Here is a 17,249-nt window from a genome sequence, read left to right on the forward strand (position 1 = left end):
CCTCGCATAGGGCTCCCTGCTCAGCGGGAAGCCTGCTTCTCCCTCTCCCACTCCCCCAGCTTGTGTTCCCTCTCTCATTGTGTCTCTCTCTGTCAAATAAATAAAATCTTAAAAAAAAAAAAAAAGAATCATCTTCTTGGCATATTAAAAATCATTATAAGCTTTCAATGAATGCCATATTTCTATAAAGTTAGCTTTTTGTATTTAGCTTGAAAGTGATACTATCAAAATTGTTCAGATCACTGAAGAAAATAAGAGAAAGTAAACTGGCTCACATGCCCACTGAAAGGAAACTGTTGAATGACTTAAACTTCCAGTCTTGTTTTTAGCTCAGAAGGGCAATTGTTAAAGTATTTTTCTATTGCCTTAGCAAAAGTAATTAAATACAGGGCATATTTTTTAAAGAAAATGGCTTGTAAAAACAGTAAATCATATCTTTCCTAAAGTTCAGTGGTTACATAAGTTCAGAATCACTATTTTAGAAAGTGTTCATTTCTCAGGATACACAAAGGCCTATGTCAGTAGTAGAGTGGCTTGTATTTGACAACCATTGTGGGAAAATGAGTAGAAAAGCTATCTTATCACTTGAGGCTAGTAAATTATAGATATTTTACTCACTGAGCAGACCAAATTGTTTCATGGCTTATGATTACGTTTTAATGCAATAAAAGCCATAATAAAAGCTGTTATTTCTGGTTATTTATGTATGTATCAAAAGATACGCTATGGATTAGGAGCACCTCAGTGGCTCAGTCGGTTAAGTGTCTGCCTTCAGCTCAGGTCGTGATCCCAGAGTCCTGGGATCAAGTCCTGCATCAGGCTCTCTGCCTCTCTCTCTCTCTGTCTCTCGTGAATAAAAAAAGAAAATCTTAAAAAAAAAAGATACATTATGGATTATTCCTGTGCATTGTGGAAGTTATTGCTCCCTCCCACACCCTGAAGGATTCATTAATTCATTATTCCTTTATCAACATTGAGCGTATATTGCTAAAAACTGTTCTATATTCTGAGTTTGCAACAATAAACAAACCAGAAAAAAAATTCCTGTTGTCTTGAGGCTTACATTCAATTTGAAGAGAGAAAATGGATTTAAAATTTCAAGTAAATGTATTATATAATGCCAGAGAGTAAGAAATAGTATGAAGAAAAATAAAGCAAGGTATGGAATATAGTGTAATAGGAGTACATTTTTGGTGGGATGGTCAGTGAAGGTCTTTCTGGAGATGTGACACTTTTTTTTTTGTTTTTAGATGGTTGTTTTTTTGTTTTTTGTTTTTTAAGTAAGCTTTATGCTTACTTAAAAAAAGTTCAAACTCACAACCCCAAAATCAGGAGTCTATGGTCTACCAACTGAGCCAGCCAGGCACCCTGGGGTGATACTTTAGACAAAATGTAAATGAAATGGAGGGGAAAACCATGGAAATATCTGGGGAGAGAGTGTTTCAGACAGAAACAGCAGGTGTAAAATCCTGAGGCTGGAACTTAATTGGTATTTCAAAGAATAGCAGGAAGACCTGTGAGGTTGGAGTGAAGTGACCTAGGGAATGATTGCCATGATGCTGGAGAAATGGCCAGTACTGTGTGATAAGAAGCCATTAAAAAGTTTTGAGCAGGGAAATAAGAGATTCCTTTAACTGCTGCATAAGTGACAATACAGGGGCAAATAAGAAAGCCCTGAGAGCATTTAGGAGCATTTAGGAGGCTATGGCAAGAAAAGATAGGGCCCTGGATTAGAGTATGTTCTAGATATTTTCTGTTTGCTTCTCCAGATGAACTTTCCATCCTTCTTCATGGTGTTTTGTGCCCCAGGAGGCTGGTTTGATTCAGCCAGTGGGGGACTCTGGCAGAAATTGGAGGGCAGGAACAGAGTAAGGAGAGTGTCTATTGTCCTGGCTCACTTCCTGCAGAGTCATAGGAATTGATCTGTTCCTCTGCCCCTAGCTCCTCCCAGGCAGCCCTCTTTAGATGTTTATTCTTTTTTTTTTTTTTTTTTTTTTTTTTTAAGATTTTATCAACTTATTTGACAGAGAGAGAGACAGCGAGAGAGGGAATACAAGCAGGGAGAGTGGGAGAGGGAGAAGCAGACTCCCCGCTGAGCAGGCAGCCTGATGCACCCTGGGGTCATGACCCGAGCCAAAGGCAGATGCTTAAAGACTGAGCCACCCAGGCACCCCCAGATGTTTATTCTTTCCAGGTTCTATGACATCTACCATTCACCCCTTCAAACCCATGCTAATGAGGGCGCTGCAGTGTTCCTAACCCTGAGATTTCACACTCTCTCTTGCTGAGTTTCCTAACTCTACTTACAGCTTTAACTAGTCCCTTCAATACACCCCCAAATTACCGAGCTTTAATGAACCACCTGTTTCTTGTTGGGCCTTGATGGCCCAGAGTGGTAATGGTGATAAGAAGTGGTTGGATTTGGGATCTATTTTGACAGGATCTTCTTAAAGACTGGTTGTGTGCATACAACATGAGATATGGAGAAGGGATACAACTTGCTTTTCCCCTTAACAATAGGGAGGTTTTCTTCCAACTCAAAATATATACCTCTATTTTCAATTAATTCATAGAATTCCAAAACATGGATATACCATCCCACTTGAAGACATTTAGTTCTTTACGACTTTTTGCTAATATAAATAATGCTAGTAGTGTGCCCTCAGTGTATATACCTTTGCAGTATATTTGTGCATGTGTGGATTTCTTAAGGCCCGGTATATGAAAGTAGAATTGCTATAGCAAGAGATAGGTACCTTTAAAATTCCAGTAGATATTTCCAAATTGCTCTTGAAAAAGCAGTACTAATATACCCTTCCAACAACAGTGACTTTTACTCTCACAATCCAGAGGTATTATCAAACTTCAAAAAATCTTATGATAAAAATGTTTTGTTATCTTACTTGCTTTTTTTTGAATGCTAGTGATATTGAACATCTTTCCATGATAGCTGGTCAATGTTTGATGAGGAATATGATTACACAGATTCAAAATAGCTCCCACAAAATACTTAATTAAAAAGAGAAAAAAAGAACTTCACAGTGGAGGAATCTGGCAAACATTACTTTAATCAAGTGACCAGGGTGCCTGGGTGGCTTAGTTGGTTAAGCATTGGACTCTGGATTCAGCTCAGGTCACGATCTCAGTGTTGTGAGATAGAGCCCTGCATTGGGCTCTGTGCTCAGTGGGGAATCTGCTGCTTTTCCTGATCTCTCCCTCTCCCTCTGCCCCTCCTCCTGCTTGCACTCTCTCGTGCTCTCCCTCTCTCAAATAAATAAATAAAATCCTAAAAAAAAAAATCAAGTGACCAAAGTGAGTGTCATCAGTAATGGGACAAGTCAAAATTGTGGACCACCTAGTGGTAATGAGATATAATAAGAAAATAACATCACTTCTGTGGTCTTAACTACCAAAGATACGTAATATGAATCTAAACATGAGGCAAACCCAAACTAAGAGATAAACTACAAAAAACTAGTTTGTGACAAGGTCATAGAAAATAGGGAATGACCAAAGAACTATTCCAGAGTGAAGGAGACAGAAGAAATGTGACAGTTAAATGAGGTCTGTGAATTAGATGGTAGTCATGAATCAATATTAACTTCCTGATTTTTAAGCTTCTATAATGGTTTGTAGGAGAAACAGTCCTTGTTTGTGGAAAAATCTCACTAAAATATTAGGAAGTGATGGGCCAACAGGTCAGCAACTTATCCTGAAATGGTTCAGGAAAAAGAAGTCATTTATATTCTATTTGTAATTTTCCTGAAACCTTCAGATTATTAAAACAACAACCAACTTTTTCACATTAGAAATCACAATACATATTCCTCATGAATACTTCTCTGCTTGGCACCCAGTGGACACCATATATTTGTTCTTGTGGCAGAAAGAATAAATCTTATCTTGCTTTCTCTTCCCTGGATTTTTTTGGGGGGGGGGGCTAATATAGGTTTCAGCAGTCATAAATTACATCCTAGTGGTTAGAGAAATATCTCATCACACTATGTACTAGTCAGAAGAATAAAGGTTTCTGAGAGCTGGTCAAAGGCTGTCACTGGAGGGAAAGACTTAAGTAAGGTACGGGCTTGCTCCTCATAAACTCCAGCCTTTTCAAGGTTTCAAATGTAGGGAAGTTTCCTTTGAAACCCTGTCGTAAAAGCATTCAAACTATGGAAAGAGCACAGATGTCCACTGACAGATGAATGGATAAAGAAGATGTGGTATATATACACAATGGAATATTACTCAGCCATCAAAAAATGAAATCTTGCCATTTGCAACTATGTGGATAGAACTAGAGGGTATTATGCTAAGTGAAATAAGTCAGTCAGAGAAAGATAATTTTCATATGATCTCACCCTTATGTGGAATTTATTTATTTATTTATGTTTAATTTAACAATGTGTTTTATTTTTTTAAATTTAATTTAATTTTATTATGTTACGTTAGTCACCATACAGTACATCATTAGTTTTTGATGTAGTGATCCGTGATTCATTATTTTCATATAACACCCAGTGCTCCATGCAGTACGTGCCCTCCTCAATACCCATCACCGGGCTAACCCATCCCCCCACCCCCTCCCCTCTAGAACCCTCAGTTTGTTTTTCAGAGTCCATAATCTCTCATGGTTTGTCTCTCCCTCTGATTCCCCCCCTTCATTTTTCCCTTCCTTCTAATGTCCTCCATGCTATTCCTTATGTTCCATAAATAAGTGAAACCATATGATAATTGACATTCTCTGCTTGACTTATTTCACTTAGCATAATCTCCTCCAGTCCCATCCATGTTGATATAAAAGTTGGGTATTTGTCCTTTCTGATGGCTGAGTAATATTCCATTGTATATATGGACCACATCTTCTTTATCCATTCGTCTGTTGAAGGGCCTCTCAGCTCTTTCCACAGTTTGGCTATTGCGGACATTGCTGCTATGAACATTGGGGTGCATATGGCTTTTCTTTTCACTACATCTGTGTCGTTGGGGTAAATACCTAGTAGTGCAATTGCTGGGTCATAGGGTAGCTCTATTTTAATTTTTTGAGGCACCTCCACACTGTTTTCCAAAGTGGCTGTACCAACTTGCATTCCCACCAACAGTGTAAGAGGGTTCCCCTTTCTCCACAACCTCTCCAACATTTGTTGTTTCTTGCCTTGTCAATTTTTGCCATTCTACTGGTGTAAGGTGGTATCTCAATGTGGTTTTGATTTGAATTTCCCTGATGGCTAATGATGTTGAACATTTTTTTCATGTGTCTGTTAGCCATTTGTATGTCTTCTTTGGAGAAGTGTCTGTTCATGTCTTCTGCCCATTTTTTGACTTGATTATTTGTTTTTTGGGTGTTGAGTTTGAGAAGTTCTTCATAGATCTTGGATACCAGCCCTTTATCTGTAGTGTCATTTGCAAAAATCTCCCATTCTGTGGGTTGCCTCTTAGTTTTGTTGACTGTTTTCCTTTGCTGTGTAGAAGCTTTTTATCTTGATGAAGTCCCAAAAGTTCATTTTTGCTTTTGTTTCACTAGCCTTTGGAGATGTATCTTGAAAGAAGTTGCTGTGGCCGATGTCAAAGAGGTTACTGCCTATGTTCTCCTCTAGGATTTTGATGGATTCCTGTCTCACATTGAGGTCTTTCATCCATTTTGAGTTTATCTTTGTGTGTGGTGTTAGAGAATGGTCAAGTTTCATTCTTCTATATATAGCTGTCCAACTTTCCCAGCACCATTTATTGAAGAGACTGTCTTTTTTCCATTGCATATTTTTTCCTGCTTTGTCAAAGATTATTTGACCATAGAGTTGAGGGTCCATATCTGGGCTCTCTATTCTGTTCCATTGTTTTTGTGCCAGTACCATGCTGTCTTGGTCATCACTGCTTTGTAATATAGCTTGAAATCAGGCAACGTGATGCCCCCAGCTTTGTTTTTCTTTTTCAACATTTCCTTGGTGATTCGGGGTCTTTTCTGATTCCATACAAATTTTAGGATTGTTTGTTCCAGCACTTTGAAAAATGTCATTGGAATTTTGATCGGGATGGCGTTGAAGGTATAGATTGCTCTGGGTAGCATAAACATTTTAACAATGTTTATTCTTCCGATCCATGAGCATGGAATGTGGAATTTAAGAAATAAAACAGGATCATAGGGGAAGGGAGGGAAAAATAAAACAAGACAAAATCAGAGAGGGGACGAACCATAAAAGACTCTTAATCATAGGAAGCAAATTGAGGGTTGCTGGAGGAGGGAGGAGTGGGGGGATGGGGCAACTGGGTGATCAGCATTAAGGAGGGCACATGATATAATGAGCACTGGGTATTGTATAAGACTGATGAATTACTGAACTCTACCTCTGAAACTAACAATACACTATATGTTAATCAAGTGAATTTAAATAAAAAAATAAAAATAAAAGGAAAAAAATTGGCAGGCATTCAAAACAAAACAAAACAAAAACAGGTCACTGAAATCCCAATCCTCTACAAAAACAATTGTGTACTCTACACATAATTTTAAGAATCAGTTTAATTTGGAATCAAAAAATTAGTTGCAACAAACCATTATTAAAGTACAAAAGTCTCTAAATATGAGCTAAGTCAAAAAATACTTGCTTTCAGAATTATTTTTGCTCTTATAGCTAGAGCTATATTTTAACAGTATCTTCTCAGGCAACTTACCACAAGAAAACAAAGTTGCTATGAAATATCTTTTTAAGAAAAAAACCCCCAAACCTGAGGATCTAGTGCAGAGTTCTGAAAATGCTAAAAAATTATTATTTTTACTTCATTTTCTCTTCTCTCCCACCTCCTGTTTTTAAGTAAATTAAGCTTAAAATTCAAGTAACAAGCTTTGAAAAGTAGATACAATTTGTTACTTTGGGCTGCCATCTAGTGTTAAAATAAAGAAAACATTTGCCTTTCCTTTTTTGCCTTTGTAAACTTTTGTATTGATAATATTTTCAATATGACAGAAGGATTAAAAGATTTTTTAATTTTTAATTTTTTAAAGATTTTTAAAAATATTTATTTATTTTAGAGGGGGGAGGGGCAGAGGGAAAGAGAGAATCCTGAAGCAGACTCCTCACTGAGCCAGGGAGCCCAGCTCCATGCTCAGTCTCAAGACCCTGAGATCATGACCTGAGCCAAAACCAAGAGTTGGCCGCTTAACTAACTGAGCCACCCAGGTGCCCCAAAGATTTTATTTTTAAGTGGTCACTACACCCAACATGGGGCTCGAGCTTACAACACTGAGATCAAGAGTGGCATGCTCCACTCCCTCTTTAAAAGGTTTTTTAAATAAAAATTAAATGCATTTAAAGTGTATAACATGCTGATTTGATACATATATTCATAGTGGAATGATTACTACAGTAGAGCTAATTAACATATCTCCACACATAGTTACCATATTTGTGAGGAATGCACTTGAAAGCTACTCTTTTAGCATATTTCCAGTGTTCAAAATTAAATATAGTCATCATGCCTGTACATTAGATTTCTAAACTTATTCATCCTACAAAGCTATACATTTGAACATTTTAACCCGACATCTCCCCATTTTCCCACCATCCCAGGATCTGATAACCACCATTCTACTCCCTGCTTCTGTAACTTTGACTTTTTTTTTAGATTCTACATACTACATGTAGTATCATACATACGTACATAAGCACACACATGCACACACACAGTTGACCCTTGAACAATGCAGGGATTGAGGTACTAACCCCTCACATAGTCGAAAATGCATGTATAACTTCTGACTCCCCCAAAACTTAATACTAATATACTACTGTTGACTTGGAAGCCTTACCAATAAGATAAAAAGTCAATTAACACATATTTTGTGTGTTGTATGTTTTAGCCTACAAAAATAAGCTAGAGGAAAAAAAATGTTAAGAAAATCATAAGGAAGAAAAAATACGTTTACAGAACTGTACTGTATTTATTGGGGAAAAAAAAATCGGTGTATAAGTGGACCTACTCAATTCAAACCCATGTTGTTCAAGGGTCAACTGTATATATCTTCTTTATCCATCTATCCATTGATGGACACTTATGTTGTTCCCGTATCTTGGCTATTGTGAATAATGCTGCAATGAACATGGTGGGGGTACACATATCTCTTTGAGATCTTGTTTTCAATTTCTTTGGATATATACCCAGAAATTGGATTGCTGGGGCATATGATAGTTCTATTTTTAACACTTTTTACTGTTTTCCATAGTGGCTGTACTAATTTACATTCCACCAAAACTCTACATGGGTTCTCTTTTTTCCACAGCCTTATGAACATTTGTTATCTTTTGTCTTTTTGGTGATAATCATTCTAACAGCGTGAAGTAATACCTCATTTTGTGGTTTTGGTTTACATTTCCCTGATGATTAATGACTTTGAGCATCGTTTCATGTACCTTTTGGCCATTTGTAAGTCCTAATTGGAAAAATGTCTACTCAGTTCCTTTGCCCATTTTTAATCAGATTGCTTGGGGTTTTTTTTGCTATTGAGTTGTATGTTCTTTATATATTTTGGATATTAACCCCTATCGGCTATATGATTGCAAATATTTTCTTTCATTTGGTAGGTTGTCATTTCGTTTTGTTGATGGTTTCCTTCAATGTACGGATGCCTTTTAATTTGAGGTACTCCCACTTTTTTATTGCGTTTGTTACTTTTACTTTGGGTGTCAAGTCCAAAAAAATCATTGCCAAGACTAGCATCAAGGAGCTTACTTCCTGTGTTTTCTTCTAGGAGTTTTATGGTTTCAGATCTTAAATTTAAGTCTTTAATCCATTTTAAGCTGATGTTTGCACATGGCATAAGATAAGGGCCCCATTTCATTCTTTTGTGTGTGGTGGTTCAGTTTTCCCAAACTTTTATTGAGGAGACTATCCTTTCCCTATTGTATATGCTTGGCTCCTTTGTCATAAAGTAATTGACTATATATGCATTGGTTTATTTTGGGGCTCTTTATTCTTTCCATTGATCTATGGGTCTGTTTTTATGCCAGTATTATACTGTTTTGATTACTATAGCTTTGTAATATAGTTTGAAATCAGGAAGTGTGATGCCTCCAACATGGTTCTTTCTCAAGATTGCTTTGGCTATTTGGAATATCTTGTAGTTCCATACAAATTTTAGGTTTTTGTTTTGTTTTTTTTCCTATTTCTGTGACAAGTGCCATTAGAATTTTGGTTTTGCATTGAATCAGTAGATTGCTTTTAGTGGTATGGACATTTTAACAATAATAATTCTTCCAATCCATGAGCATGGAATATCTTTCCATGCATCTTCCTCAGTTTCTTTCATCAAGATCTTAGAATTTTCATTGTACAGCTCTTTTACCTCTTGGTTAAATTTATTCCGAAGTATTTTATTCTTTTTCAATTGTAAATGGGATCGTTTTCTTAATTTCTTTTTCTGACAGCTTGTTGTTAGTAGATAGAAATGCCTAGAAAGTAGATAGTAGATAGATATCTAGATAATAAATAGAAAACTGTTTTTTGAATATTGATTTTGTATCTTGTAACTTTATTAAACTCCTTTATTATAATAGTGTTTTGGTGGTCTTTAGGGTTTTCTATATATAATATGTCATCTGCAAATAGAGACAGTTTTACTTCTTTCTTTTTACTTTGGATGCCTTTATCTTTTTTTTTTTTTTTTGGTCTTACCTAATTGTTCTGGCTGGGACTTATAATACTATGTTGAATAAAAGTTGTAAGAGTGGACATCTTTGCTTTGTTCTTGATCTTAGAAGTAGAGCTTTCAGCTTTTCAAGAAACCACTCATTGTTAATGACATAAAATACTAGGACAAAATTCAAATAAAGCAATGATATCCAGCATCTTCTCCTCTTCTGTTCAAAACTGTCTTTCTTAAGGGCTGCCTTTGTTGTCCTATCTGCTTTTTAAGAGCTTAGCATCTTCCTGCTGTCCCTTGCTTGCTCAGAACTCCTAGCCAAGCCTTACTCAGGCCCCTCTTCCTCTCAGCTACTTGTCATCAGACACAATCTTCTGTCCCTCCCTGATAGCTTCTGCTGGTTGTCCATATTCCTCTTCATCTGAAGGCTGAGACTGAGCCTAAAGCATAAGGCTTTGAGCAGTTTCAGCATCTGTCCCCACCTTTTCCATCCTCACCACCATTGGTAATCCTACCCAAAATGTGGTGCCTGGTGCTGACCGCTGGGCTTTTACAATGTGTCCCAGGTTGAAGCCTCCATCTGGTACATTTTGATATTAGGGCCCAGCTCCTAATCTCGGGAAGTTTCAGACAATACATTTACTCCTTCAGGTAATAGAACTTGCTCATTTTTCTGAGTTCTGTCTTGTCAAATACCTGGCATGCCCATTCTGTTACAGAAATAGGCTCAGCCACGCAATGGCCAAAGTTTTTCTCAGGGTTCAGCTGATGCCTAGTTTCTGATATCTGTTGATGCCTTTTATATCCTGAGCTTTCTCGGCATTATCCAAGCAAATCCACCATCACTGTGTCCCTTTACTATAGGGTTTTTGTCACCAACTATTTCCAATTTGCTGTAATCAGCCCCTATCACAAAGAGAGTTTCCTTGTTCTTCCCACCCCCAGTAAGTGTGAGAGGCCTTGGTCTGTGCCTCATTTTATTAGAGATTAAGTGGGCAAAAATCTGCATAATCTAAGAAATGGCAACTTCACACTTTCACCTCACTGACTTCCCACTCAAGAGTTGATGACTGAGAACATCTCAGCTCAGTGCCCTCCTTCACAACTGCTTTATTAACCTAGGAATGCAGTTTTAATGGCAGGAGGATTAGAGGAGGATTTGGGGATTTTCACCACTTCTTGAATCATTCCACACAAAGCTCATTTCACCTACAGGTAAAATAGTTTCTTTCTCCCTAATTTATGTCAGGTTAAGGAAGAAAGGAACTCAAAGAACCTTTCAGAGGAAAATTAAGAAATGAACAAAGGCTGAGTAGAAAGCTTTTTAATGGGTGCCAGAAGCAATCTTTCTTTCTGTGCCTCAAAAATTGTCATTATCCCTGGGTTTAAAATCTGGTAGATATTGACCATGAACCAATTTGAGAGTTGTGAGGCTCAGGGAAATGCCTTTGTCTTATCAAAAAAACAAAAACAAAAACCCACATGTTTTATTTTCTTAAAAGTTGTGTTTACTCTTTTAATCACTACAGAAGCAAAAGAAATAATTTATAATTGAATCAAGCTGAGGTTATGTATTCCCAGAATAGGGGTACCTGGGTGGCACAGTCAGTTAAGCCTTTGGCTCAGGTTGTGATCTCAGGGTCATTAGATTGAGCCCCACGTGGGGCTCTATGCTCAGCGTGGAGCCTGCTTGAGATTCTCTTCCTCCCCCCCTTCAGCTCACATACGTGCACATGTGTGTATGCACTCTCTCTCTCTAAAAAAAAGTATTCCCAAAATATAGGAATATTTTTTCTGTTCATAATGTCATAATTGGTAAATCTCCCCTTTAAAGTGATTCTGGGGGCACCTGGGTGGCTCATTCATTAAACATCTGCCTTCAGCTCAGGTCATGATCCCAGGGTCCTGGGATCAAGTCCTGAATCTGGCTCCCTGCTCCACAAGAAGCCTGCTTCTCCCTCTCCCACTCCCTCTGCTTGTATTCCCTCTCTCGCTGTGTCTGTCTTTGTCAAATAAATCCATAAAATCTTTAAAAAAATAATAAAGTGATTCTGTGCTAGCTCAATTGGTCTCAATGCTTGCAGACCCAAAACCTTACTTTTTATCCCAAATATTTGGTAATACTTTTACCATTCTAAAATAAAATTTACAGGGGCGCCTGGGTGGCTCAGTCGTTAAGCGTCTGCCTTCGGCTCAGGTCATGATCCCAGGGTCCTAGGATCGAGCCCCGCATCGGGCTCCCTGCTCAGCGGGAAGTCTGCTTCTCCCTCTCCCACTCCCCCTGCTTGTGTTCCCTCTCTCGCTGGGTCTGTCTCTGTCAAATAAATAAATAAAATCTTTAAAAAAATAAAAAATAAAAAAAAATAAAATAAAATTTACAGATAATATAACCCTCCTACAGTATTATATATATAGTATTCTAACTGTAACATAAATGAATAATGAAGGAGAAAGTTATTTATAATAAAGTAATATATTTTAATGTATAAATGCTCAGAGATGATCACAAAAGGAGACAAATCAGGCAGTCTGATGTTGGCACCTATATCTAGTATCCTACCTGAATACAACTGCTACAAATACTGTTTACAGGTGTGTTGTGTTGTATTTTAATGCCGCAGATGGTATTGACATTGATACTGTGCTTTTCCAAAGGAATGAACAACTCTTGGTAAAGTTCTGAGGAAAACAGAATAAAATCTTTCCTCCAAGGAGACGAACCATGAGAGACTGTCTCTGAAAAACAAACTGAGGGTTCTAGAGGGGAGGGGGTGGGGGGATGGGTTAGCCTGGTGATGGGTATTAAAGAGGGCACATACTGCATGGAGCACTGGGTGTTATACGCAAACAATGAATCATGGAACACTACATCAAAAACTAATGATGTAATGTATGGTGACTAACATAACATAATAAAAAAAAATCTTTCCTCCATATCCATGGTAGCTACATTTCTGGAAAATTCAGAAAATTAAAACTGTACCAAAAATTACTATGTATTTGTGAAAACTAAATAAAACCTGACTATTATGAGCATATGTTTCATTTCATAAATGTCTGGAAGAACATTCAAATACACAGCAAGACCTGATAATTATTTACTATGCAGAGAGTTGTGTGCAAGGCAAGATGTCTAGTCTCTGGCCCCAGCAACAAAATGCCAGTAGTACATTCTTATAATTTTGATATCCAAAAATGGCCTGAGAGGCCAGTGATGCCCCCACTCCTGCATGAGATTCATTTTCATAGCAATTAGAGACAATGAACAGACAAATTGAAAATTTCCAATTATATTCTAAATATTAATGAATAAGTTATTTTATATTAGGGAATACTGCATCTCTGTATGTTGCATAGTATTTCTTATAGGTCCAAAGAAATAAGCCCTTTATTATAATATATAATAATACAGGGAAAAACACAATCTCCTGAGCTCAACAAATTTAAAATCTGGAAGAGATTGTAATAGAATTTACAAGTTAACAGATAGTATGATAGTAAGACACAGATATATAAGAAGAGAAATTTGATATAATTTCCATAAATAATTGTTTAGAAATTTTAGTATTTTACTATTTATATCATTCTATACTATTTTTATTATATTTTACTATTTTATTTATGGGTGTAACAAATTTTCTTAAAACTTCTATGGGTCTTAGAAATTTACAAATGTTATAAGTCAAAATGAGAAGAAAAAAACTAAGAAAAAATGGGAAAAGAAGACAGAAAAGAAATAAAGGAAATATAACTTAAAAAAGAACATAAATTTTAAAGCAGGAAAATTTTGGGAACAAGTCTATGAAGCATGTTGCTGCTTTTTCTTCCTCAAAATTAACTTCTATGACTCAGTAATTTTAGTGATTATAGGAACTCACAGGGATATTTCTTACTCATCTGGTAAATTTGTAGATCCATAGAGTATAAACAAATTTAAAATAAGTCTTTAAATTCTGATCCTTTATTTTGCTGGGAAAAAATTTTTACCTTAATTCATTCTATTCTTCTATTCCTATCATAAATTGCTTTAGTTCTGAAGTATTAGATATGAAACTGGATCAGTTCCTCAGTAAGTTTCAAAATTATGAAACTTTGAAGGAAATAGTAGAAATATGGGCAAGAAGGGAAAAAGCCCACAAGCCTATGTATCAACTTAGCAGCCTAATCTCATAGTCTAAATTAATTTTTCTATATATTTCTCAAAAGTTCTTTTTTTTAAGAATATTGTTTTCATTTATTTAAAGACTCATAACCTTAAGGAGAGAAGGAAACTCTAAAGAGTGTAACTTTCTGTTTCCAAGGTAAATCTAAATTAACTGTGGCCCAAGACATCTAGAGATTTTTCTCAAAAAACAGGAAGGGAGAAATGTAATCACTTCCCTCAGGAACTCATTTTAATGCTTAGCAGCATATTGGTCAGGAATATTCTTTAACTTATAGTTTCACCCTTATGCATATATGTTTAGTAAGCTTTTAAATGATTTTTGGAGTTATTGAGGATGTTGATCCCATGTCCTTAAACTTGAACTTTCAAAGGACAAATCTAGATAACCTTGTTATAGCAGAAAGTCACAAGGACTTCTGTTTCTCTTGATTTCTAGATAAGTGACTTCCCACGAAAGTTATGAAATCTAGAAAAGTTTCTTACTGTTCTCCCCCTTTACCTGCTATTTGTCAGGGTGGGAGTTGAATGGGTATCTTATCTGGTTAGTCAATAGAGTTTGTGTCTTTGGGGCTGATTCATTGCCAGGGTTAATTTACCTAAGGTTAAGTGAAATGAAAAGAACTAGAGGGCTGAATCCAATCCAAAGCCTACAGAAGATCATGCTTCAAACTGATGAAACTAAAATAAGCTGGTGAAGCTCAGAAACCATTAGGCCCATGGTGCCCAGATGGGCCAAGTAGACCTTTTGTATTGGAAAATAATGCAGTATTGTAACTCCAGGTGGACTGAACATCACTAGTCTTTCTAAAGGCATCATTTAGAGGTGGTAGGGATTAAATAAGGACCGGAGTGAATGCTCTGACATTTTATAGTCCTTTTATTTGGGCGCATTAAGGCATGGTTTTAATCAAGTAATGAAATAACCCCTCCTACCTGTCTATGCCCATTTTTGCTCCCAGTATAAAGGAATTTTGAATACCGTAGTTTGTGGCTAACGGCACAAGAGGCAATTCCATAGGTCAGTTATCTTTTGCTTACAATGGCTTCCTCCGAGAACAAAGAGCAACAGATCAAAGCAGCTAACTGCTGTTACACTCAAGAAGATTTCGTTATAAAAGGCAACAGTGTCGTTACAGTCATGTGAGTGTGCCACCGTGTACAAGTAATAGATCCTAAAGAAATGGTAGGGAAGGAAGCAAATCAGGATGACTCCGATAAAAAATAGGTTTTTCAGCTGGGCCCAGAACTCCTGGTGGGATAGTAAGGAGTGGCGTAGCTTCCGCACCATTGACATAATGATGAAGATCTGGAAGACCAAGAGAACCATCGCCGTGGCTATGACAGTAGTAACTATCATATAGTTGATGGCTCGCACGTATACACGATCAAGCTCCTTGTGGAATTTAAAACAGTGCTGCTCGTCGTATGCCTGGTGCGTTCCATACTGAGCAGCAACCACGGGTACCACAATGACAATCACCAGCAGCCACATGCCAGCACTGGCAGCCACAGCATGCAGCTTTCTGTAGAACTCCACTTTGTCCTTGCGCTTGAAGAAGATGAGGTACCGAATGACCAGGATCACCACGTAGAACAGCAATGTGAGGTACATGTGGATGTGTAGCATGGCACTCACAAATTTGCAGAAGCGCAACCCAAACATCCAGGTGTGCTTGATGAGATATGTCAAGCGAAAAGGCACCGTCAGCAGGAAAACACTGTGGACCACCACCAGGTTAACAACCGCCGTGGTAGTTACAGATCGGGTGTTCATGTTCACCAGCAGGAACAGAATGGAGATGATGCCTGCCAGCCCTCCAATGAGCACTAGGAAGTAGAGCCTGGTTAAATGGGGTGTCAGTATAGGGCTGCAGGAAGAAATGTTGTGAGCCATACTTCAGAAGTCACCTGGAAGAGAGGAAACACCAATATAACTGACAAACTTCCAGAGCTTTGTTCTTCTCTCCTTCTTAGCACTAGCAATGTGATTTTGTCATTTATCTGTTTATATGATGTCAACTTTATGTACCTTAAGAATAAAGACTATGTCATATGCCTATCTGTATACCCGAGACTGAAAACATAGTAAGTCATTGATTCTGAAGCATTAATAGGTTAAAGACCTCATCGAGAGGCCCCCAAAGACGTCTGTGTGTGCATGTGTGTACATAGTCAAAACAGTTTGCATAGGGACGGCTGGGTGGCTGAGTGGGACTGCCTTCAGCTCAGGTCATGGTCCCAGGGTGCTCTCTCTCTCAAATAAATAAATAAAATCTTAAAAAAAAAAAGAGTTTGCATAAAACTAGATTGCAGACCATCTGAAGCTGATTCATGGATACTAGTACTGCAGCTGCCAGTGGGGGGAAAATTACAACATGGAAGGAAAGTTGAGTGCGTGTGTTAAGTACACAAAATGTTTTCTTTATGATTCTAATTCTCTAATTCCTTTCAACTCATCAGCAAAAGATTTAAGAATATACATAATTCATTTAGGATACTGATTAGTTTGGCCAAAGAAAATTAGCTAAGTCAAAGCAACAACAATCAATAGGAGTGTATATGTGAATTTCTTGCCATATGTTATCATCTAGCAGTGAGACCTTGGCTAAGTTTTCATGGGCCCCACTGAAAATGCAGCATATCACCCAATTCTCCCATTCCCACACCCTCAAATGCGTAAAAGAACCACTATCATTTTTCCTCTGGAAAGATCCTTTCCCTAAATAGTCTTGGTCCCTTCTAACTCATTATCCATGTTCTAGTTTATTATTTATTAAGTGAAAGATTTAGTAATCTTTTAATTACACTGATCAAGTCCTTTCATTTTCTTATTTAAATCTCTTCAGTGGCTTCCCATTTCTTTTAAGATTAAAAAATCCTTCCATGTCTAGAATGTTCTGGGTCATAGCAAAATCTGATCCCTTGAGACCAGATTCAGGAAATAATCTAGAGGTGGGGCACCTGGGCGGCTCATTCGGCTGAGCATCTCATTTCATTCAGCTGGGGTCATGATCTCAGTGCCTTGGAATCGAGCCCCGAATGGGGCTCCGTGCTCAGTGTGGGGAGTCTGCTTATTCCTCTGTCCCCCCAACCCCCCCCATGCTCCCTCTCTATCTAATAAATAAAATCTTTAAAAAAAAAGAAAGAATCTAGAGGTGAAATTGATAGAATTTAATGGATTGTATATGGGGAAACGAAGGGAAAGAAGGTATCTCAATCACTCCTAGATTTCTAACTTGAACAATTGTGTGATTAGAGATCTGTTTACTGACAACAGGGAGACTGAGGATCAAATTTGTGGAAGAACAGTAGTTGAATTATACTTAGTGCCTTTGTAACACATTTGCAGTTAGTTTTACTCACTTCATGAGTGTCTCTTCATATAATTAAAATTACCCAGCAACAAAAATGAATCTGATGAATCACAAAAGCATTATACTTGCATACATGTAA

At 37.4% G+C, this 17,249-nt stretch overlaps 1 protein-coding gene across 1 annotated transcript; it reads right to left on the minus strand.

Annotated features, from left to right (window-relative positions):
- Nucleotides 1-13,662: 13,662 nt before the first annotated feature.
- GPR141 (G protein-coupled receptor 141) lies at nucleotides 13,663-15,892 on the minus strand. The gene has a single exon (XM_032401759.1). It carries the CDS (start codon nucleotides 15,688-15,690, stop codon nucleotides 14,788-14,790), a length of 903 nt encoding a protein of 300 aa, XP_032257650.1. The 5' UTR covers nucleotides 15,691-15,892; the 3' UTR covers nucleotides 13,663-14,787.
- Between the last annotated feature and the right edge of the window lie 1,357 nt (nucleotides 15,893-17,249).

This window comes from Phoca vitulina, unplaced genomic scaffold (genome assembly GCF_004348235.1).
Source record: "Phoca vitulina isolate PV1807 unplaced genomic scaffold, GSC_HSeal_1.0 scaffold4, whole genome shotgun sequence".
Lineage (NCBI taxonomy): Eukaryota > Metazoa > Chordata > Mammalia > Carnivora > Phocidae > Phoca > Phoca vitulina.

Bases quoted from the DNA above. Each gene is read 5' to 3' on its own strand.
- GPR141 (XM_032401759.1), bottom strand. From the start codon at position 15,690: ATGGCTCACAACATTTCTTCCTGCAGCCCTATACTGACACCCCATTTA.